This window comes from Pyxicephalus adspersus, chromosome 11 (assembly GCF_032062135.1).
Source record: "Pyxicephalus adspersus chromosome 11, UCB_Pads_2.0, whole genome shotgun sequence".
Lineage (NCBI taxonomy): Eukaryota > Metazoa > Chordata > Amphibia > Anura > Pyxicephalidae > Pyxicephalus > Pyxicephalus adspersus.
Window position 1 is genome coordinate 500692 of NC_092868.1, and position 24379 is coordinate 525070.

The 24379-nt window shown below is 46.2% G+C and overlaps 1 protein-coding gene across 1 annotated transcript in view; it reads left to right on the top strand.

The window, feature by feature from the left end:
- Positions 1-24379, top strand: part of HSPG2 (heparan sulfate proteoglycan 2) — a gene marked incomplete at its 5' end in the record, with an annotated part of 68374 nt that overhangs the window by 13137 nt on the left and 30858 nt on the right. The window contains 46 exons of the mRNA XM_072426714.1: positions 73-111; positions 983-1108; positions 1329-1439; positions 1920-2189; positions 2792-2911; positions 3028-3159; positions 3887-4031; positions 4106-4257; positions 4338-4484; positions 5241-5398; positions 5493-5672; positions 6038-6234; positions 6539-6686; positions 7575-7702; positions 7780-7866; positions 7947-8008; positions 8240-8304; positions 8556-8696; positions 8817-8999; positions 9082-9255; positions 9535-9653; positions 9731-9842; positions 9952-10065; positions 10146-10267; positions 10365-10451; positions 10486-10498; positions 10694-10813; positions 10899-11039; positions 11120-11311; positions 12704-12742; positions 13046-13194; positions 13287-13662; positions 13847-13936; positions 14303-14386; positions 15742-15834; positions 16166-16246; positions 16331-16561; positions 17231-17344; positions 17658-17785; positions 17966-18052; positions 18413-18471; positions 18558-18653; positions 18876-18878; positions 19192-19302; positions 20036-20139; positions 21231-21411. Of these exons, the coding sequence (XP_072282815.1) occupies positions 73-111; positions 983-1108; positions 1329-1439; positions 1920-2189; positions 2792-2911; positions 3028-3159; positions 3887-4031; positions 4106-4257; positions 4338-4484; positions 5241-5398; positions 5493-5672; positions 6038-6234; positions 6539-6686; positions 7575-7702; positions 7780-7866; positions 7947-8008; positions 8240-8304; positions 8556-8696; positions 8817-8999; positions 9082-9255; positions 9535-9653; positions 9731-9842; positions 9952-10065; positions 10146-10267; positions 10365-10451; positions 10486-10498; positions 10694-10813; positions 10899-11039; positions 11120-11311; positions 12704-12742; positions 13046-13194; positions 13287-13662; positions 13847-13936; positions 14303-14386; positions 15742-15834; positions 16166-16246; positions 16331-16561; positions 17231-17344; positions 17658-17785; positions 17966-18052; positions 18413-18471; positions 18558-18653; positions 18876-18878; positions 19192-19302; positions 20036-20139; positions 21231-21411 (5811 nt within the window). The remainder of the gene's footprint in view (positions 1-72; positions 112-982; positions 1109-1328; positions 1440-1919; positions 2190-2791; positions 2912-3027; positions 3160-3886; positions 4032-4105; positions 4258-4337; positions 4485-5240; positions 5399-5492; positions 5673-6037; positions 6235-6538; positions 6687-7574; positions 7703-7779; positions 7867-7946; positions 8009-8239; positions 8305-8555; positions 8697-8816; positions 9000-9081; positions 9256-9534; positions 9654-9730; positions 9843-9951; positions 10066-10145; positions 10268-10364; positions 10452-10485; positions 10499-10693; positions 10814-10898; positions 11040-11119; positions 11312-12703; positions 12743-13045; positions 13195-13286; positions 13663-13846; positions 13937-14302; positions 14387-15741; positions 15835-16165; positions 16247-16330; positions 16562-17230; positions 17345-17657; positions 17786-17965; positions 18053-18412; positions 18472-18557; positions 18654-18875; positions 18879-19191; positions 19303-20035; positions 20140-21230; positions 21412-24379) is intronic.

Here is a 24379-nt window from a genome sequence, read left to right on the forward strand (position 1 = left end):
GTCTGTCTGTCTGTCTCTGACCGATGGTCTGTCTGTCTGTTTTTCTCTCTGACTGCTTCTTTGTCTGTGTAGCACAAACACCTCCTCCTCCGGTTGGGTTTGAGCCCCCAGGTAAGATGCTTGAGGTGTGTTGTGAGCCCGGACTCTGCATGGCGTTAGCACTGTGTGATCTGTGTCAGTACGCCATCAGCTGCTTATAATGAGTGTGGTGGTGATGTTGTTGCTGGCGGTTCTCTGGCTGTCATGGGACTGGCGGGGTCTCACTAATAAAGGAATTTGCTGTACTTTCCATCCACTAATAAAATTCTATTGATAGCAGGGGGAGGGATTTACGTGTTCCATGGTGGGGTTTAGTCATGTATGATATGATCCGTTTTATAACCATCCTCTGCATGTTCAATGCGCACAGTTTGTCTAACTTGTTTACAAGCATGGCGTGTATCATTGTATGATGGCGTGTACCACTGTATGATGACGTGTACCACTGTATGATGACGTGTATTATTGTATGATGGGGTGTACCATTGTATGACAAGCCCTGAGCGGAGTGTGCTCTGTACTCTGACATAAAATTATTTCATTAAAGTTAACAAGCTGTAAAAACCTTCAGCACCTCACTAACCTCTGCAGCTGCAGGCACTGTGGAGTAATTCAAACTCAAAAGCACAGTAAAGTCATTGAAATCACGCTGTAGTCAATCTTCATCCAGCTTGGAACACCAGGGGGCAGCCATGTCCCTATTGAGCGAGATATCCTGGGGAGGCGGGGTTGAGAAGGTTAAAAATGAATTGCTCCACCGTGCCTGCAGATACAAAGATCAGTCTGAGCTTCTTTGAAGTCTTCCACATTAAATCTTGAAAAAAGCAGCTAAGAATCCAGTAAAGTTTATCTAGAACTTTCCCGATGGAATCCCAGATATTGTGTTGTGGAAACCATTATGTCTTTTCCTGCAATTGTTTGATGTAATTATCTCTCCATGCAGTCACCCCTCCAGTGCGCACCTGTACAGCGGATGAGTTTACCTGCACCAGCGGTGAGTGTGTCCCCTTGGAGTTCCGATGTGACCAACGCCACGATTGCCGGGACATGTCTGATGAGGAGGGGTGCGGTGAGTACTGTAGGGAGTGCAGTGGTTAGCAGGCTGGTTAATAAATGATGCCGGATGACTAACAAGTGATGTTAGTTACCTCCCCACTGGATAAGGGGGAGAGATGGTGGTTGGGAGGGGGTTACCATACTATGTTCTATCACATGACCCAGGTTGTGTATCAGTGATTGGTCACTGATGGTCAGGTGACACACTAACCCGGCATTGCATGATCTTCCAGTGCCCTGCGGTGACACAGAATTTACATGCGGCAGCGGCGAGTGCATTCCCAGAATTTATTATTGTGATGGCCGATTTGACTGCCGGGACTTCTCCGATGAGACTCAGTGTGGTAAGAGACCACCGTGTATGAATCAACTGTCTGAGAGGCAATCCAACCAATCAGAGCACAGCATTTCTCTTCCCAAGGAATCCAAGACACTGAATGGTGTTGGCAATTTATCACCATGAAGTTGTGCCAGGCCCACATAAAACTATTTCACACAAAAATCATTTCCACTTCCTGTAACCGGTGTAACCATGACAGGAAGCACAGTGAAATCTTTCCAAAGGTAACCCAATAACTGTGATTATTTAAAATTCCTGGATTCTTGTTGGTGAATTGCTGTCACCACTCCGTCTGCTGTCATTGTAGCATCTGCAGGATTCACATGAACCCAAATACACAATGAATGAATGTTTGTTTCCTCTGTGTGAAAGGTCTGAAATAACTTGATGTGGAGAAATTCGGGAAATGTTTGTCTCAGATGTGGGTGGAGGCCCCGTCTAATCAGCCATATTGAAGTATTTGTCTCCCCTTTGCCTTATACAGAACAACTAGCTGTGACCACGCCGTCAGTCGTCACTACAAGACCAGCATTCACCGTCCACCCTGCCACCACTCCTCCCCCACCTGTATACACCAGACCAGCGCTTGTTGCTACCACACCTTACAAGCGTCCTACCCCCAAACCCCCCATAGATGAGCCGCGCCCATGTCGGAGGGAAGAAGCACGGTGCCCCAATGGGCAATGTATACCCCGGGATTACCTGTGCGATGGTGAACGTGACTGCAAAGATGGCAGCGATGAACTGAATTGCGGTGAGTGCTGTGTCTGATCTGTAGATTCCTGTTATGGAGAGCAATGGTGGGGAATGGGAGAATAAGGGTGAAAATGTGGGAATAAGGGGGTGCATGGGGGAATGGGGGGGAGGGATCTGTCGTTTATGCTCAGGATTCAGATTGCAGAATTCACAGGGTATACTCACCATTCCTATGCAGACAATTGTGTGTTGTTACACCTCCCATCTTCATACAGCAGAGATGGTGCTTGCTGACTCCATGGAGAACCTTTCATTACACCCATGTAATCTCCCCGCTCCTGGGAACCACCCCCTTCCTCCACCTTCTGTACATCAAATTCCGGAAACTCCCTCTATGAAAGATAAGGTGCTCACTGACACTGTGGCGTTGTACACCCGCTAATATCACCTCTACTCCTCACGGAGAACCGTCTCTTCCTCCATCTTTTGTACAACCCTGCGTAATATGTTGGCGCTATATAAATCCTGTTTTTTAATAAAAATCATAACTTTTTATTGTCACACCATCAAATGCCAAAAACTCCCCCTTATGGATCAGACATGGTGCTCACTGACACTGTTGTGTTGTACAGCCTCTAATATCACCTCTACTCTTCACAGGAACCCCCTCTCCCTGCGAGCCAAATGAGTTTAAATGTAGGAACGGACGCTGCGCCTTGAAGCTTTGGCGATGCGATGGTGACGATGACTGCGGGGACAACTCTGATGAGATAAATTGCCGTAAGTTTCCTCTTTCTGTTACCAGATGGGGTTCCCCGCACCCCCTGCATGTTATTTATTAACTTCTTACTATAAACGTCATACTGATAGTGAATGCATTGTTGTGTGTCATGCAGCCACTAAAGGGCCGAGTGATATGTGCGCCCCTGAGCAATTTGTCTGTGTCCAGTCTCGAATTTGTATCCCGGCCAGTTATCAGTGTGATGAGGAGGCCGACTGTCCCGACCGATCCGATGAAGTTGGCTGCAGTAAGTTTCTTCCAACATAAAAACAGAATAAAAAAGACCTTTAAACTCCTGACATGCTGGGGTAAAAAGAAGCAGCGAATTTCAGTGCTGACAATTGTAGATAAAATCATCAGAAATACTTTATTAATACAAAAACATTGTTTAAAAACAGATTTGTAGACTCTAATTCCAACAACTTCATCAGAAAATCGCATGTGGTACATAAATCTGATTTATAAGAAAACCCATAGCCCACCATGATATTTCAGTAAGAAACGCCACATGTACTTTATTCATGAAGTTGTTGGAATTAGAGTCTACAAATCTGTTTTTAAACAATGTTTTTGTAATAATAAAGTATTTTTGATGATTTTATCTACTTGTCACCACTGAAACTTGCTGCTTCCCTGTACCCCAGCATGTGAGGGGTTTATGTCTTTTTTTGGTGTTATATCACTGGGCATGGGGAGTTTTCTGAATATTAGGGCACAAAAACAGAAACCTAACACTCCGACCTTCACTAATCTGAACCCACAACCCCTTCCTAAGCTGCACTTAGTCCCCAATGAACCCATCAGGCCATCCGGAGGTCGATGGTGAAATGATCTGATTATTTTCCTAACATTATCTTTGTATTAATATTTGTGGTTATCCCTGCATCTGAATGGGGGGTTTATCCTCCTACAGCCCACCCTGAGGGTTTTGTCCCCATTGATAATCTTTGTTTTGTGATTGGTGTTTGTGTCAGGTCCTCCTCAGGTGATCACTCCTCCAGAGGAAAGCATTATGGCCTCTCGGGGGGACACCGTCCGCTTCACTTGTGTTGCCATTGGTATTCCAACTCCTATCATCACCTGGAGGCTGAACTGGGGCCACATTCCCACCAGCAGCAGGTACGTTCTTCTACCTTTCATTTCTCTCATGGTGGTAGCGTGTATCATTCACCTTCTTTTTCTACACCTTGCAGGGTAACAATGAGCAGCGAGAACGGACACGGAACTCTCATCATTCGAGATGTGAAAGAGGCCGATCAAGGTGCCTACACGTGTGAGGCCATCAATGCCAAGGGAATGGTGTTTGGGATCCCAGACGGCATTCTGTCTCTGAAACCATCAAGAGGTAACGTCAGATCTACGAAGATGAAATATTTCTGTCCAATAAAACTATTCTGTGAACTGTCATCAATGTTTCCCTTCCAGGTCCCTGTCCTGAGGGTTTCTTCCATGTGGAGACCACCTCTAGGTGCATTCCCTGCTTTTGTTTTGGTGTTACCAAAGTGTGCCACCAGACGGGGCGCTACCGCAACCAGATCAGACTTCGCTTTGACATTGAAGATGACTTTAAAGGTAGATTTCTGACTCCTTGTGTATTGAAATAATTCTCCCACCAAACCAGAGGATAATTGCTATATTCTGACCATCCAACCACTCGAGGGTTTCAGTTATGTGGATATCAGACCAAGATCAGTCAGGGCTCAGTGGGTAGACACCCAGGAAACCCAGCTTATGTACCACTGTTAATATTATTAATAAACAGGTTTTATATAGCGCCAATGTATTACGCAGCGCTGTACATTAAATAGGGGTTGCAAATGACAGATACAAACAGTGACCCAGGAGAAGAGAGCCCTGTTAACCCCCATCATTCAGTGTGTAGACACATCCCAGGATACCCAGCTTATATACCACTGTTACCCCCCATCATTCAGGGCATGGTACATAGACACATCCCAGGATACCCGCCTTATATACCACTGTTACCCTCCCATAATTCAGGGCACAGTACGGAGACACATCCCAGAACATACCCGGCTTATATACCCCTGTTACCCCCCTCCATCATTCAGGGTACACTACGTAGACACATCCCAGGACATACCTGCCTTATATACCACTGTTACCCCCCATCATCATTTAGGGTACAGTACATAGACACATCCCCGGCTTATATACCGCTGTTACCCCCCATAATTCAGGGCACAGTACGTAGACACATCCCAGAACATACCCGGCTTATATACCCCTGTTCCCCCCCTCCATCATTCAGGACACAGTACATAGACACATACCTGGCTCATGCATCTCTGTGCCCCTCTTTTGTAGGTGTGAATGTGACCTCTCCCCAGGGCTTCCCTCCTCTTTCATCTAATCAGCTCCAGATTGACACAACAGTTGGGGAGTTTCAGTTGGTTGATCTCTCTCGAAGGTTCCTGAGTCACGATTCCTACTGGACGCTCCCACCACAGTTCCTGGGGAACAAGGTAACGTCTTGTACCCGGCCAGCAGACGATTGAGGCAAAGGATTTGCTGAATGTTATAAATGTTTGACCAATGTGCTGCATCTTCTCCCATCAGGTTGACTCCTATGGGGGTTCCCTCAGCTTTAAAGTCCGCTATGGTCTCACTCGAGGCCAATCAGAACCAGTGAGGAAGCCAGATGTGATTTTGGTTGGAAATGGACAGAGACTGATCTATCGGGCTCAATCATTCACCCAGCCAACCATTGTGAACCAGCGAGCAGTCCAATTCACAGAGGTGAGAGCTCCCAACATGGTGGCTGTTCTATATCACAATTTATAAATGAAATCTCCATGATTAATAAGTCTAAACTGTCAGCAGTGTGATGTTCCCTCCATGTCTTAAATCCGGGCAGTACTGTGTCATATACCTCTCCTGGGTCTTGTGGTTTTTAAAGTCCATTTTGCCTTTTATATAACTTTTTTTACAGATATTGAAATAAAAACATGAAAGCAATGCTGTTCTGAGGGTGCCATGAATGGAAATCTAATTTCTGTTAGTTAGTTGATAAATATTGATTGATTGTTGATAAAGTTGATAAATATAAAAAAATGATGTTCTCTTGAGTTTGTGACAAAGTTCCTTTCTGTTGGCCCAAACAGGAAAGTTGGCAGCACGAGTCTGGAGCTGCAGTGACCCGGGAGGATCTGCTGATGACTCTTCAGAATGTGGAAGCCATCATGATCCAAACTGTTTATGATAACAAGATGGCCAGCGTGGGCCTGGCAGACGTCATCATGGATACCACCAGTGTGGAGTACACCCAGCTGGGGTTGGCACTGGGCGTGGAGGAGTGCAGGTCCGTATGATGAAGGGGGTTCATTGACTTTAACACTTTTATGGTCTATTCACATGAACATATAATATACCGCTGCTCTATGGGTGTATGGGTGTCATGATGGACCTTTCCAAATACTAGATGACATCTGTTCTACGAATTGTGTTCTGCAGTCACAGGTTTAATGCAACAGCTGATAATTAAAAATCCCAACCCAGAGATTTGCATTAAAAGGATCATTACCTAGATTGTATCCACAAACTTATTGCATGATGTGCAGCTCCTGTTAGTGTGAAGAATATAATCTGAGAATGCCTCATTTCAGGTGCCCCGCTGGATATTCTGGCATCTCCTGCGAGGTTTGTTCCCCACAGTTTGAGCGAGTTCCTGGAGGACCTTTCCTGGGCACCTGCTCTGGATGTAACTGCAATGGCCATGCCAGTTCCTGCGACTCGGAGAGCGGCTACTGCATAGTAAGTGACCACTCCACAAGTGACCACAATGATTACTTTCCTGTGCCTGGCCCGTCATAGCTCTCACACAGCTGTGTTTATGATCTTACAGATTGGGATGCTGGGAGTTCTGGTTCTGCTCATTGTTTGGGTTGACCTCAGTCTGGCTCTGTAGTTTTGGATCATGTTGTTTTTCCAGATCTTGTTTAATACATTCGGAGGTTTCTGCCTTCAGTCATATTTATTTAGATGTCTGCTATGTCAGAGTTCAGTAAATAAAACTTGTAACAATAAACAATTTCCAGGTTGGAATGAAAATTACAAGTCCACATATTTCATAACTGGGTTGTTTGTGGTGCTAAACGTAAATTTGGGAGGCCCCATAGTGAGAAATAGAATGGGGGTCACACATGCCCCGTATTCAATCCATTAACCCATAACAACCAGAACATTCCACCAAAAAATCATAACTGATTGGTTAGTGTGTGTGTTACTGTATGCAAGAATCAATGCATGTTATTGGATAAGAAGAATAATACCTTTCATGTTGTGCTGCAGAATTTGAAATTAAGCCATAAACTGCTGGGCGAGAGTCCTTGTGCCCAGGATTAATGTGCTTTGCTGTCTCCATGGGCGCCGTGCTGTCTCCATGGGCGCCGTGCTGTCTTCATGGGCGCCGTGCTGTCTCCATGGGCGCCGTGCTGTCTCCATGGGCTCCCTGCGGCCTCAATGTCCTCCAACATCCTAGAAGTCCAGTTTTGGGTGAATTACTACCAAAAAATTCCCCGATGGATTATATTGCCTGGCGCATTGGGAGAACCTTCCTGTGGAGTTTATTGATAGATTATATTATTGGGATGAAGAGCAGGGACCATGATTGAGTTCTCATTGTGTCTTCACCCTCTCTAGAACTGTCAGCACAACACAGAGGGGCCACAGTGCAATAAATGTAAGGCCGGCTTCTTTGGAGATCCCACCAGGGGTACAGCAGATGCCTGCAAACCCTGCCCGTGCCCTCTCATGGACCCAACGCGCAGGTGAGGCACGATGCCATGTTTATGGTTTAATGTGTTCATGGTGTGATGTTCTCACGGCTGGCTCCATTCTCCTATAGGTACTCTGACACGTGTTTCCTGGACACAGACAGTCAGCCAACGTGTGATAACTGCGCTGAGGGCTACACGGGCCGGCGATGTGAGAGGTGAGGTCCAATCGTGTATTATTTTATTACAATACCTGGTGTCCATATGTTACATGATGACAATGCGTCCTTCATTCCAGGTGTGCTGTAGGATATGACGGTGACCCCATGAGACCCGGAGGGCAGTGTGTGAAGATCAGCGGTAAGTTCTGTCTCCCACTTGGGGTAAATAGACCTCCTTGTCCGTGGGTGCTTGGCAGTAACAAGTCCAGAAATTAGTTGTTGCACCTCGCAAGTGATTAGTGCAGAGTTTATGAACACAAATTATTCAATAAATACCATGAGAATCATTTATTGCAAAGAATTTCATTCACCCAAAGGATTGTTCTTGTTTCTCCTCATTTATGTGCTGATCATTGTCTGTATCCCACAGACGATAGCGGTATTTGTGACAATCGGGGCAGTGCCGTCTCCTCTCCCAATGCTTGTGTATGTAAGGTAAGTTGGTGCCCATTCCCCGGTATTTTCTGCACCACCCTCCAGCTATAACTTACACTGTATATAAACTGACTGCTCGCCTCCATGAAGTCTTAATATAATCTCTTACTGGTATAGATATTCCCATGCCCACTTTTTCCAAAATTAATACTAATACTATACCACTTGTGTATAGATAAATTGTGTTTCCTTGAAGAGGTGACCCCATTGGGAGATTTCCCCATCTTGATGACCCGTGTTTTTTATTTCAGCCTCACGTCTCAGGAAGGTTGTGTAATGAATGTAAAAGTGGAACCTTCTACCTCAATGAGCAGAACCCAGAGGGCTGCTTGAAGTGCTTCTGTATGGGAGTGACACGGCAATGTTCAAGCTCCTACTGGAACCGGGACCAGGTACTGACCGCCTGTCCATGGGAGCAAAAATATTGGTGCACCCGCCATTCACCAGACATCTATGGCGGCATTGATAAATGATAATTGCCGCCATTAATTGTACTTTTCCATGTTTTAAAGGTCCGTGCTACCTATGACAGCCATGAGAGAGCTCCATTCTCAATCTCCAACGCCGCCAGCACCCAGACAATCAGTGAGGGTATCACCGTGACTGGTCCATCAGAACTAACATTCAGCTCCTTCAATAATATCCCCCAAGACATCTACTTTTGGGTGCTGCCAGAGCGTTTCAAGGGAGACAAGGTAGAGCTCGTGTGGGCACTGACCAGGGCCAGAATGGTGATTTTGGTGGTTTATGATGTTACCCTGACCTCTTATCTTTCAGGTCACATCATATGGTGGGGAACTACGATACACCATCACCTATGAGGGCTCCTATGGGTCCCTGGACACCCAGCCATTTGTTGTTCTTCAGGGCAATGGTATCTTCCTGGAACATTATACTGATATCAGAAGTTCTCCCGGATTTCCCATCACTATCACTGTTCCTATCCGAGAGGTAAGATCTATCTTCCCCAATGAAGGAGGTGTGAGCCTAGAAACCCTTACTGAAAGAACAAATTGTTTCTGATAATCAGACGGGATATGGGCGGGGGCCCATAGGAAGAAAGATCCGCAAGCTCCAGTGTGATGAAACTTTAAACTCCTGATTAGGGTTATGCTTTGTCAGCAGGGACATCGGAGGTCAGAGGTCATTCCTGATTTAAATAATATTTCTGAAATTTAATAAAGAGAATTTCTATCATTGCTCTAATAACACATTTTCCATTGGTGGCAGCGTTACTGGCGGAGGGCGGATGGTCAGGAAGCTACACGTGAACATTTGTTAATGGCGCTGGCAGATATTGATGTTCTGATGATCCGGGCGTCCTATGCGGAAAGAATGGTGGAAAGTCGGTAAGTGATCAGTGTTACCGCATGGTATTGGTGCACCATCATACATCCTTGGGTATTCACGCTGTGTCTCTCCGCAGAATCTCCAATATTCACATGGACATTGCCGTTCCTCATGCTACAGGCTTGCAGCAAGCCATAGAGGTGGAGGAGTGCTCCTGCCCCATTGGTTACACAGGACCATCATGTCAGGTACGTGGGACTGATTATCCAGCGAATAGCCAGATCTACCCATAGATTGAATGTTTCTGTACTCATCACACAGTATATCTAATCTTCTTGTCTACGTTTCCTTTTCCAGGACTGTGACATTGGCTACACAAGATCTACCAGCGGTCTATATTTGGGTACATGCGAGCGCTGCCAGTGCAATGGCCACTCTACAGAGTGTGATGGGGAAACGGGAGAATGTTTGGTACTTTCCAGTTATTTTGATTCTCTATATGTCACCTGTAATATCTGTAAAAGCTGATCCCTGATCCGTTTGTCTCCCAGAACTGCCAGCACAACACCGAGGGACCCAAGTGTGACCGCTGCAGACCCGGCTTCTATGGAGACCCCAGACGTGGAAGTCCTGGAGACTGCCAGCCTTGTCCATGCCGGGAGACAACAAGCCAGTAAGTTGGGGTTTGTTATAGTGACCAGGCGTCTAACTTTATGTGATGGATGTGATGGAGGCTCATAAACCGGTCCGTGTTGTGTGTCTCTCTCCAGGTACCATGGAACGTGTTACTTGGCCACGGATGGTCAGCCCACGTGTGACTCTTGTCCCACAGGTTACATCGGACGTCAGTGTGAAAGGTAATCGGCATCCTTCTAACTTTTATTCCTGGAGACCCCTGGAAAGAGTAATGGAAGCTAGAGCTAAATAAGAAACTCAGCCGTATCATATAAATCCCCCCCCCGTGTATGTATAATACTGGCCCCCCCGGGGTATGAATGATACTGACTCTATACCCCCCCTTCCTGTATATGTATTGTATTTGCTCTATATGTCCCCCCACCCTGGTTTATAATGCTGTATATACAATAGACCTCACTAGGTGGATAATTTTGTCTGTTTGCTATCAGCCCCAGGCCCCGGCCCCAGTCCCAGCTGCCAATGTGATTTGCGTGGCAGCGTCAGTAGTACATGTGATGCGCGCCGCCAGTGCCCATGCAAGGTAAGTCATTGCCTCTCATACAGTACCCGAATTATTTTCTTACTGTCACATGATCACGTCTCACCCCACTCTGTATTTCCCCCAGGCTCATGTAGAGGGGCTTTCCTGCAACACTTGTCGCCCCAACCACTTCTACCTCAACGTGGACAATCCGGACGGATGCCTGCCCTGCTTCTGTATGGGGGTCACCCAGCAATGTACCAGCTCCAGATACCACCGAGAACTGGTCAGACTGACACCATATTGTCATCATTTCTATGCTTAGTACGCATATCTTTATTAACAAGAATCTTCTTGTCTTTCCAGATCACCAGCCCATTCCTACCTGGAAACTTCCAAAACTTTGCCCTGGTGAATCGCCAACGCAGTACCCGTATCACCACAGGATTCATTGTGGAGATGTCTATTCATGGGCCACAGCTCTCCTACCGCCAGTTTGACCAACTGGGCCAGGAGTCCTTCTATTGGCAGCTACCAGAGAATTACCAGGGAGATAAGGTAACACTCTATGGTTAGGGGTCACCCGGGGGGTGTACGAGACTGTGCCACCCTGGGCTGCCATCACTTCTGGGCCCCAAACTAGGAAGATTTCTGTGTCTGCCTGGCCAATAATGAGCCGGGGAAATGCCTGTGTGACCCAATGATGTCTGGTGTGATGTAATAATATCAATGTGAACACCTTTGTATCAACCAAGACTGGCAAAGAGAAGCAAGAGAGCTGCCAGCAGTCATGGTCTAATTATTCATGGGATGGGTCTATTCTATGGCGGATCATTTTCCAGAAATCTCCCTTCTAATCCATGATGTCCAATCAGATCTGACAGATCTGAGTAAATCTGGTTGTGGTGACACAGTATGGAAAATCCTAAACGTTCTGCACTTTTATATTTCATATCATATTTAGCTTCTTTTTTAGGTTACCTTTCTTCATTTGTGGACTATAAATCCCAGCATGCCCTGACAGTGTGCAGTATATTGAGAACTAAATCCTTATTAGTAATGGTTCTTGTATTGAAAACAGACGACCAACTCTTAGTTATAAATTTATTGAGGAGGATTTAGGAGGCAGGCAGTGACCCCGCTTTATATATTAGGAGTTCTGGTGTCACAGCTGGCCATGTCGGGAGTCCATTACACTGAGAAAAAGTAAAAACCTCCAGATATGGGAACGCGCAGTTTTTAGGTCTTTAGTGTGATCGCCAAATCATTCATTCCTTAATATTCAGATTCTTCCCTGGGTCTGTGTATCCACTGCCCCCATCATTGGGTCTGTGTGTCGACGGCCCTCATCCCCGGGTCCGCGTACGCGCTGCCCCCATCATTGGGTCTGTGTGTCGACGGCCCTCATCCCCGGGTCCGCGTACGCGCTGCCCCCATCATTGGGTCTGTGTGTCGACGGCCCCCATCCCCGGGTCCGCGTACGCGCTGCCCCCATCATTGGGTCTGTGTGTCGACGGCCCTCATCCCCGGGTCCGCGTACGCGCTGCCCCCATCATTGGGTCTGTGTGTCGACAGCCCCCATCCCCGGGTCCGCGTACGCGCTGCCCCCATCATTGGGTCTGTGTGTCGACAGCCCCCATCCCCGGGTCCGCGTACGCGCTGCCCCCATCCCTGGATCTGTGCCTTGGCAGCCCTTACCCCTTGATCTGAAGATCTAATATAGGATATTGTCCGGGCTTCTGACTCCCTATTCCATGTACATTGGGTTACAGTTTGTGATGTATTATACAACCAGGAAACGATATGGCACTGCATGGGTTCTAGGTCGAGCCATCTCCATCGATCTCTTGGTGACGCTGCTGTTTTCATGTTATCGCTGACTCTTCTGTGTCTGACTTGTCTCCTCTGTCTCTGTCCTTTTCTCTATATATCTCTGTTGTCACCCTGCAGCAGGAGAAATACTTTGCCCGGATGCGTCGGGCCCACAAGGTATTGTGCGATGTATGGGGGGTTGGGGTGGTGATGACTCCATTGGGGCTTCCATAGCGTTGTGGTTTTTGCATTTTGATTTTGTTACTAAAAAAATTTCATGTCCTCCCCTGGGGTCTGTTATTGGGGATAAATATGGCCGCCTTTGTGCTGGGCTAGGGTGCATTCTAGGACTGAAATACAGCGATAATTCCATGCAACAGTTTATTGGGGTCCTAGGACAGGGCCACGGTGGCCATCTTGTCCTATCAGTGTGGCATGCTGGTGCCATGAGGAGCTGATAAACCCATCTTCTACATCCAGCTGAATGACTCGTCACTGACAGAAGAGGAAATGCGTAAGAAAGTTGCGACTGGAGACCTACAGGAGCGTTTCAATCCTCATGCAAGATCCCGGCGCCAGGCCCAGGTACATGATTGGCCTATTGCCTTCCAGTGCCACAAATATGCAGTGTGATACTGACCACAGTCACTGGCCCGATCTACAGCGGAAATGATGTCCTGCAATATAATTTCTGATTGTATCCCCTGTTATATTCCTATAGTCCTTCCCTGACAATATTTTCCACCTCTTTAGTTTATAGTTTATTTCATATTTGTGTCTCTCTCTTTTCCGTCCTCGTCTCTCTTTCCCCTCATTGGAACCTTCAGATGGATAAGAAGCAGGAAGAGGTTGACCGTGAAATTTGGAGCCTCTTTTCAGGCTTTTCTTCCAGTCGCTCCCATCAGCCCCCAACCTCCACCCTTCCTAACAATGTGTCTGAAGGGGGTTCTCCTCCTCTCTCAGCTTTACACCGACCTCCAGGTCCAAAATCTGCTCCTCACCAGAATCATCAGACACAAGTCAAGTCCAGGTCAGCCAGTCGTGTCTTTCCACCAGTCGGAGCCCCTGGCCATTCACCCAGGAGATCGGTGAACGAGGTATTCTGCTCCCTAGCATGGCCGGAATAGTCTGCTGGGTTAGATGGGATAGCACAGTTCCGGGGTATTTCCACCGAATTCACATCAGATAGTTAGATTAGTACCCTTGTGGGTTTACTATGACCTTGTGTTGGGTTGTGGTCATTGTCAGATCTCCCCTAATGCTTCCTTCCAATACCCCAAGGCTCTGAGCGGAGATTCCCCTCGGGTATCTAGTCGGGATTCCACCAACGTTCTCTATTCTCGCACTCCGGGTTTAAGAGGAGCTGAGAAGGTATTTCCAGTGCTTGGTGTGTTCATTGCATGGAGTTCAGCTGTGAGATGGAGAATTCTGGCCTTTAGTGTTGGACCCATTCTGCATGGAGTTTGTTTTTCTCCTGTTTGTGGTTTTGGGATAATGAGTGCCCTGGGCAGATGAAGGTGCTCATTATAACATAGCAAGATGTACAATTTGGGTCCAATCCTCCTGGAGTGAAATAAAAACTCCTTTATTGGCTGCAGTCGGTTTGTATTTAACTCTGTGCTGTTTGTAAAGTTTTGTAATCATTGTATTGCTTTGTGTTTGGAGAAAGTTCTGCGTGATTTCCTCTTTTCTGTATTCTTCTATTATTTGTTCCTTTATCACCTCTTGTTTTTGTAGTTCACTCTGATCTACAAGGGCTTCTCTCTGATCCCTGATGGGGTTTTCTACTGGTCCTTACCTAAAGCTTTCCTCGGGGATAAGGTAATAGAATATAAAATAAATCTGATGAGTCAAAAGGGTTTCATGGTCTTGACTGGCCCTCAACACTAGTTTTCCACCAATTAGTGAAATGATCTGATGCCATTGGTGAACTGGTTTGCCCCCCTTGGTTGGGGCTCACTTATTGGTGGACGGGTCTTTGCTCACTATGAGTTGGGCCTTACTTATTGGTGGGGGGGGGGTGTTTGCTCACTATGGGTTGGGCCTCACTTATTGGTGGACGGGTCTTTGCTCACTATGAGTTGGGCCTTACTTATTGGTTGGGGGGGGGCTTTGCTCACTATGGGTTGGGCCTCACTTATTGGTGGACAGGTCTTTGCTCACTATGAGTTGGGCCTTACTTATTGGTTGGGGGGGGGCTTTGCTCACTATGGGTTGGGCCTCACTTATTGGTGGACGGGTCTTTGCTCACTATGGATTGGGCCTCACTTATTGGTGGACAGGTCTTTGCTCACTATGGGTTGGGGCTCACTTATTGGTGGACGGGTCTTTGCTCACTATGAGTTGGGCCTCACTTATTGGTGGGGGGGTCTTTGCTCACTATGGGTTGGGCGTTACCTATTGGTGGGGGGGGGGTCTTTGCTCACCATGGGTTGGGCCTCACTTATTGGTGGGGGGGGTCTTTGCTCACTATGGGTTGGGCCTCACTTATTGGTGGACGGGTCTCTGCTCACTATGGGTTGGGCCTCACTTATTGGTGGACAGGTCTTTGCTCACTATGGGTTGGGGCTCACTTATTGGTGGGGGGGGGTCTCTGCTCACTATGGGTTGGGCCTCACTTATTGGTGGGTGGGTCTTTGCTCACTATGGGTTGGGCCTCACTTATTGGTGGGTGGGTCTTTGCTCACTATAATTTGGGCTCACCTATTGGTGGATGGGACTTCGTCTGTTATTAGATTGTCTGTATTACTGGTTTAGGTTTCCTGGTCTGATCCACAGCAGCATTTGTGTTCTATCCAGGAGCTTCCTCTACTTTCTGGATAAAATCACTGAAATAATCCACATGGATTTGAGTGGAAGTATTGAATTATAGATATCTGGTAGCTGCACATTGGCTGTTTTCTGGTTTCATGTATATTCCGGGTAAAATGGCTGGATGTTGTTTTAGGGGTCACCCCTTCCCTACAGAATCATTTCATGTCCTGACCTCCCGTCACATCTTTCACTTATATTCATCTGAAAGTTTCTCAATAAATCAGCAGACACAAACATAATCAAAGACTGGAAGGGTATGCTGGTGCTTGTAGTTCCACAGCAGAAGGTTGCAGCCACAAGTTGTCTGTTTGCTAATAATCTTTCACAGCTAACAATATGTGTGTGGAATTCCAATATTTCAGGTGGCGTCGTACGGTGGCACCCTGCGCTACACGCTCAGCTACACGGCTGGAATCCGCGGCTCTCCATTGCCCGATGCAGACGTTCAGATCACGGTATGATTAATCTTATCAATTTGTGGGGGGGGGCCTACTTTGTGTTGGGGTACAAGGTGACAATCGAAGAATGAACATCAGGATGGTTTTTCTTGACTTGTCACCTCCTGGGGAATTGAAGAATTCCTAATGTTGCACCAAGGCGTGAAACACATAAATATGAAATATATAAAAGAATATAAAAAATCTTTGGGTCTTAGCAGAATAAAAGGGAATTTGAGTTGTGTAGTCTGATGGGGGGAGATTTACCAAGAGTCCCCTTATAAATGAGCTTTTATCATTTCTCTGAGCGGGAAGACAAAGTATCACACAAATCTTTCTGCCTCGGCAGGGTAATGATATCACACTGGTCGCCTACCAGACTGAGCTGCGTCCCCGGGAAACCAAGACCTTTGAGATTGCCTTCCGAGAGGTAAGTGACTTCTATGTCCCCTTTTATCAGACATGAAGAAAAATTCACATTTTCCTCCAATGATTCCTCGCCATTTCCCATCAGAGCCAATGGAAGCGTCCAGATGGGCAGCAAGCCACCCGTGAACATCTGATGATGGCTCTGGCTGATCTGGATGAAATTCTTATCCGAGCATCGTATTCCACAGACATGATATCTGCAGGTATCACAGGTGTGAGTATGGAGACCGCCGGACCATCTTACACCAGCCTGCCGCAGGCTTTGGAGGTGGAGGAATGCCGCTGTCCTCCGGGATACAAAGGCCTGTCCTGCCAGGTGAGATGGGTTTGCCACTCTTGTTTATTACAATATGTGCCAGTCATCTGTGCTATTATAGATCTTCCATATTATTATTACACAGTATTTATATTGCGCCGACATATTATGCAGCGCTGTACAAAGTCCATAAACAGGAGCTCACAATCTAATGTCCCTACCGTAGTCATATGTCATTATCACAGTCTAAGGACAATATGGAGGGAGGCCAATAAGCTAACTGCATGTTTTTGGGATGTGTAAGGAAACCAGAGTACCCAAAGGAAACCCACACAAACACAGGAAGAACCTGCAAACTCCATGCAGATAGAGACCTGGCTGAGATTCCAACCTGGGACCCAGCGCTGCAAAGGCCGGAGTGCTAACCACTGAGCCACCATGCTACCCATGAATGTATTGTGCTTCTCAAATAGTCCTCACTCCCCTCCCAAAAGAGAGAGAGCTCCAAAAACGAATTATTCCAAATATTCACCCAAAGATACACAAGAGAAGAATAATCTAGCATAGTGCAGGGTACTGGCACCTACAGCCTGGCACTAGGCCCTGCCATGAATGCTAAATCTCATTGTATCCTCCATCCACAACACCAAACGGCCCATTTCTGCTGATTACCCGTCATTGGACCTTTACCTGATGGCATTTGTCTATATTTCTCTCTTTCTATGACAGGACTGCGCACCTGGATTTACACGCACCGGAGGAGGATTGTACCTCGGAAACTGTGAGCCCTGTGACTGCAATGGTCACTCCGAGACTTGTCACCCGGAGACTGGCGCCTGTACAGTGAGTGTGTGGTACTATTGGGGGTATCTTACTAGTGATAAATATTATAATATTATTAGTTATTAGTGATATATATTATAATGTTATTAGGGATTAGTGATATATATTATAACATTATTAGGTATTAGTGATATATAATATATTATTATTAGGGATTAGTGATATACCATGTTACCTGTCTCTGCTGGTACATACACCTATGTCTGGTCACTCAGAGATCAGTTGTCTCCTAAACACACAAAGACCCCCACAAATGTTTCCCACCTCGCTCTATTGTTATCTGGTAAATATATTTCCATTTCTTGTGTCCTAGAACTGCTTACATAACACGGCTGGAGAGTTCTGCGACAAATGCGCACCTGGCTTCTATGGCGATGCCACAGCCGGAACTCCTGAGGACTGCCAACCTTGCGCATGCCCATTGACTGACCCTGAGAACCAGTAAGTGTCCTTAATCTACAATAGATCCTATTGGTGGGGGTGGGGATGAGGGGACTGCGTACGGGACCCTTCATGGAGAGCCATGTTTAGTTTGCTATTTCCCATATTACAATGATATCAGTCTCTGCAGCCGGACAATGCGCTCAATGTATCCTGAAGCCCCTCTGTGATTTATTTCAGGTTTTCTAAGACATGTGAGCCAGTGGGCACAGGTGGGTACCGCTGCACCGCCTGCCCTCCAGGGTACACCGGACAGTACTGCGAGAGGTGAGTGGTTATATTGTCCTCTCAGGTAGGTATCCGATGAGGGTAACATCTAGTTTGTGTATAACGTGTGGTAAGTGGTTGGGAGTACTAACCTCAAACAACATATTCAGCATTAAACACACACAGATGTTTCCAGGTTTAGTAACATTATATTTCAGTGATGATCCAGAAAATGGCTTCATATACTTAGTGAGTTATTATTATTTTATACCTGCAGCCAGAAATAATAGAATATTGGTTCATCTGTGGTACATTGGTGATTTGTTACCATGCTGGGTCATGGTCTGGCATGTGTGATCTGTGTCATGGGTATCTTAGTATGGAAGTTTGTCTTACACTTTGTGTCCTCCCCCCTGATAGATGCGCCCCGGGGTACACAGGGAACCCCAACGTCCCCGGACAGAAGTGTCTCCCCGATGGTGAGTTTTTCTTGGTGCTGGACGTCGTGGGATGGAAGATCCCTGATGAACAATGGCTGAATCTTTTCCTTTTCTCCATCTTCCAGACCAAAGGTCAACCTTTATTGTCAGAATTTATCCCGACAAGAAGACCCCGCATATTTCCCATGAAATTAGATTGTATCCTGAGTGTAACGGACATTGTAATTGTCACTAAGATATATATATATTTACCCACCCTCTGTTCCATTTGTCCTGGAGGAACCTGCGGAAACCTTGTGTCTCCCCCCATGTGCAGATATATAAAAGCTTTTATTGGAATCTGTGTGATGTTTCATGATGTAGTCCATTCTACAATACAATCCTGCTAGCCAGAGATGTCCTATGATACAATGCTACGTTCCATGGTTGTCCTCATGCTGCAGTCGGTGACTTTGTCTTGCTGCAGGCAGGCAGAACCTCATAAATAACTGGTAGGGGGGCAGATTGTAAATGGAAGGGCAAATCTTGATCCCGTTACTATACGGGTTCCCTGATTTACACGACTTTTACATTTACTGAGACCAGATGTTGGTTTCGGAGATATGGAATGTAGATGATAACTGACCTGTTGGGGAACCATGCAGAACGGGGCCAGCTTTGCGTCCTGAAATACGAGGCTGCTGAGAGTCTGGTGGAGTGTGATGTCTATAGATCATCTGAATTCTCTGAAATCCATTAAATCTGTGTTTCTTGTTTCAGGAGAGAGTTTATATTTCCCCAGCGTTCAGCCATCTGATTCCGGCATTTATATCTGTACCTGCCGTAACTACCAGTTCGCCAACACCAGCCGGGCAGAGATCATCGTACAAGGTGAATGATGGGGGTTGTATTGTGTGCTGACACTAGGGGGAGCTAAATCATCTCTGTGCCCTGCTGGGGGGGATTTCCTGGGGTATAACAGGGAGACATAGTCACATAGTTATCTAGTTATATAATTAGGTTTTAAAAAGGCATAAATTTATATATTTATACAGGGTGATCATATCCTCCTATATGTGCGCTTTACTCATTGTGCACAATCATCAGCCGTGATATGTCTTGGACACACAGCACTTCCTGTCTCAGGGATACAACAGGAAGTTATAGAAATCTATCACCAGGCATAGCCCCCTCCATCTAAAACTGATCACAACACTTAGAATAAATTTCTATATTGTGGACCGTGATCAGAACCTTTCCTATGCTGGGGAAATATCTGAGATTGCTGCTTAGTAGTTGTAAGGAGTTACCAGATTGTTATATAAAGTTTTATCCTTGTGTAATATCGGGAATTATCTGTAATTAGAGGATTTATAGTAATTCATGTACAGAAATGTTCTTCTGGATAATGTCCGATCCTTTCATTCTTGCTGCCGGCTCCTCGGACTCTGCAGATGTATAATAAGGTTTGTAGATCCTGCGTCTTATTTCCAGCGACTACAAATAGATTCTCCATATTGCCTAGCCCTCATTATCCCTGCGCTCTCATATAACCCCCCCAGACATGAACCCCCCCATTGTGATCTATGGAGAGGAAATAATGGAAATCTTCTCACCCTTGTAGCATCCACACACGTCAGACCCATCACGGTGACAGTGGAGGAGCAGAGGGTGCAGAGCGTTCGCCAGGGATCCGACGTGACCTTTATATGTACGGCAAAGAGCGTGGTGAGTCCCGGTAACCAACTGCTTTATGGGCAGTATGTTTAACCCATTCATGCCCAGAACCGATTTGTATCAATGATTTATTCGCTGCCTAATAAAAGAATATAACATGGGGCCTTTATGTGAGCCCGTGTAATACTGAAGTGTAACTGATAGAAGAATTGAAATACTCCAATAGCTGATATTAGATTTATACTGAGGTTGGTGGCTTTGTAAAGGTTTTCCCCAGATGGAAGAAATCATCCTAATGTATTCCCTCCAATGGGTTCATTATCAAACTTTATAGAAATAAGAAGCCATTGTCATGCCTATGGGTGGCCCTGTACCATGCACCGCTCATATGAAGGAACTCAATGCCCTTTGTTCATAAATAGAGCAGCAGGAGAACCCTTTGGGTTATATCAGTCATCACCAGGTACAAATACCAGAACAAACAATTCCTCTCCACCCACAGTGGCTCAGTGGTTAGCACTCCGGCCTTTGCAGCACTAGGTTAGAATCTCAGCCTGGACTCTATCTGCATGGAGTTTGCGGGTTCTCCCTGTGTTTGTGTGAGTTTTCTCGGGTACTCCGGTTTCCTCCAACACCCCAAAAACATGCAGTTAGGTTAAATGACTACCCCCCAAAATTGACCTTAGACTGTGATAATGACATATGACTATGGTAGGGACATTAGATTGTGAGCTTCTCTGAGGGACAGCTAGTCACATGAATATGGGCTTTGTACAGCGCTGTGTAATATGTCAGCGCTATATAAATACTGTGCAATATTAATACCTACCTTGGCCTAGCCTATGTATTGTGTGGTTAGGTAGCCACCATCTGCCTGACTTAGCCTTGATCATAGTTTGGTAACACAATATTCTCATGCAGTGAAGTCCATACAGACCCGAGGTTCTTGGCCATACCTGGTGACCACAAGCGGCCATCACCCTGACCGATGGAGTGAGATTATGAAGAAAGATTCTTGTACCTCTGACACATTGTATGTTCCCCTGAGGAACCATCTTGTTATGTGTCTATAGAATGATATTTGCAGGATTTCACGCTCCCGGGTTTTGTAGATTTGCAGTGACTTTTGTTCTCCCCTCCAGTCTCCGGCCTATACCCTGGTGTGGACCCGACAGAACAATGGAAAGCTGCCAGAGAGAGCAATGGACTTTAATGGCATCCTAACCATCCGTAATGTGCAGCCCGAGGACGCGGGCATTTACCTGTGCACCGGCTCCAACATGTTCAGTATGGACGAAGGCAACGCAACGCTCTATGTTCAAGGTTGGTGAAAGAGTCACCATTAGACCCCTCCATCCTCCACCTCACTGCATGGTGCTAAATCTCCTCCATTCTCCTTACTACTTGCATGTCCTGATCTCACTACCCAGCTTGCCTTGGCTTTCATTGGCTTCCCTTGGCTTCCGTTAGCTTCCGTTAGCTTCCCTTGGCTTCCATTGGCTTCCCTTGGCTTCCGTTAGCTTCCCTTGGCTTCTAGGCTTTGGCTAGGTGGACTTTGCATGCTGGAATCACCTTCTCCATGACTTCTCTCTGTCTCTTCACTATTCGGGATTTTCCATTATTGTGATTGGATGCTGCCTGGGCCCCGCACACCCCGTGAAATCACATGATAACAGACGGCCAATTAAAACACTGCTAGCAGACCCCCTCCCCTAGCCACACATTTCCCTTTTGTCGCTTTGTGCACTCGGCTTTTGCCCCCCTATTCCCATTTTGGAATCCCCACCGTACCCTATATTGTTGTTTGTGATTTCTAATAAATGAGAACTGAACTCCAACTGTCCATGTGGCAGCTTCTGATCAATGCACACAGCCAAATGTAGAAAGGGGGAGGGGTGGAATAATAGATGTAGAATTCAGGAACCAGTCACACCTAGCAAGCACAAAGTGTGTCTATGGAGTTGTGGAAATGTTTTTCTACAGACGGAAAGAGAAATGATTAAAGCAATGCACCGGCACTGATTATAGGAATTGTTACAATCATTTGTAAGCAATATTCAGACAACACACAGGAAAGCCACAATCTCCACCATTCATGTAAAATATTCTGCAGCCACGTAATAAATGTGAGATTTCAGTGTCATAATAATGGTGGGATGTGCTCTGTATAATAATCATACCCTGTGCAGGTAGTGTGTGATATTCCTATAGCCGTAAGACTTGGAAAAGCGATGGTTGTAATACAGCACCGTGGCTCAGTGGTTAGCACTCCGACCTTTGCAGCGCTGGGTCCCAGGAATCTCGGCCAGGACTCTATCTGCATGGAGTTTGCAGGTTCTCCCCGTGTCTCTGTGTGTTTTCTCTCACATTCCAAAAACAGGCAGTTAGTTTAAATGGCTTCTCCCCAAATTTGACCTTAATCTGTAATAATGACATATGAGTATGGTGGGGACATTAGATTGTGAGCTCCTATGAGGGACAGCTGGTCACATGACTATGGACCTTGTACAGCGCTGCGTAATACGTTGGTGCTATATAAATACTGGATAATAATACACCAAGCCTCCCAGTATGCACTGAACACGCAGGGGCCACTACTAATTGTCTATTACAAAGCCATTATTAGATTCTAATCCCCTCATTCCCCTCCAGGCCGGATTAGGAAAACGTTGGCAATGTGTTGCTGTGCTTTCTGTGGTTCAGCAGCTCCGTCCATTGTTCTCCCAATGTCACACAATATATTCCTGGACAAACTTCTAACAAATGTTTAGATGTTGGGTTGAATTGTTTGTTAGAAGTGTACTGACCACATTCCATGCACAGTGCAATAAGCTCCAGCCATCGTGTTCCAGTGTCACCTCCATCGCCCAGGCACCTTGTCCACCATATTTGTTTTATGTCGTCTGTGTTCTCTCCAGTTTGCTCTTCTCCTCATTCAGAGTTGGTTTCTCCTCTTCCTGACTCGGTGACGGTCTCCTTCGCCATCATAAAAGCTCAACATTCTCAGGAACACAAATATGTTCTCCATTGTTATTATTGGCTGGGGAAAGATTTAACTTCTGGAACCTATTGTGTCTATCAGGCAGGTTTAGGTGGATTGGAATTACTTTGCATTGTGCAGTTCTGTGGGATGATTTGGGCCATGACCTGCATTGCATTGCCTGGTGTCACATTGGATCAGGCAGGTCACTGAGTATGACTTTGGTCTTAGTAATGGTGGTGCTGGCCACTGATACATTGGATCGGGCAGGTCTCTGAGTACAACCTTGGTCTTGGTAATGGTGGTCCTGGCTGGTGTCACATTGGATCAGGCAGGTCTCTAAGTACGACCTTGGTTTTGGTAATGGTGGTCCTGGCCGGTGTCACATTGGATCGGGAAGGTCACTGAGGATGGTCTTGGTCTTAGTAATGGTGGTCCTGGCCACTGGTACATTGGATCAGGCAGGTCACTGAGTACGACCTTGGTCTTGGTAATGGTGGTCCTGGCCGGTGACACATTGGATCAGGCAGGTCACTGAGGATGGTCTTGGTCTTGGTAATGGTGGTCCTGGCTGGTGACACATTGGATCAGGCCGGTCACTGAGGATGGTCTTGGTCTTAGTAATGGTGGTCCTGGCCGGTGTCACATTGGATCGGGTAGGTTTGTGCGGTAATATGGAGAATCAAGCAGTCATGTGATCTTCGTAGAGTAGAGTTTGTAGCCTCCAGATGTGATCTTCTTTGCATAATACATAATAGGAAAATCCTGAGAATGTTTGAGCCTATTAGAGGGGGATTCTGATGGTCTCTGCTGTGGTTTGGGGTTATTTTTGGGTTATTTTGGATGGAGGGGTTTATATTGTGACAAACTCCAGAATGAAGACCTCCTGTTGAAGGGCCATAGAGATGGAAACCATGTGGAATTAAAGAGACATCTGGAATGGAAGAATCCATATTGTTTCTACACTATATCTCCTTACTGAGAAAATTGACTCTATAATGGCCCACCTGTATATAAGAGACTGTCTATGCTTGAAGCCTATCCCGGCTTGTGCTGCCCCCTACTGGAAAAGTATATAACCCCCACTACCTTCTGTCCATATATCTGATCAGTGGGATGCAGAATGGACCTCACAATAAGCAATTCTCACTGACTACCCCAACAGACAGATATACCTCAACATGATGAAATACCTCAATATACTGCATCATATACCTCAATGCCACACACTTCAATATACAAATATGCCTCGACAATATTCACACTGTACAAACACTCATGTAATCATCTCAATATATCATTAGTGCACTT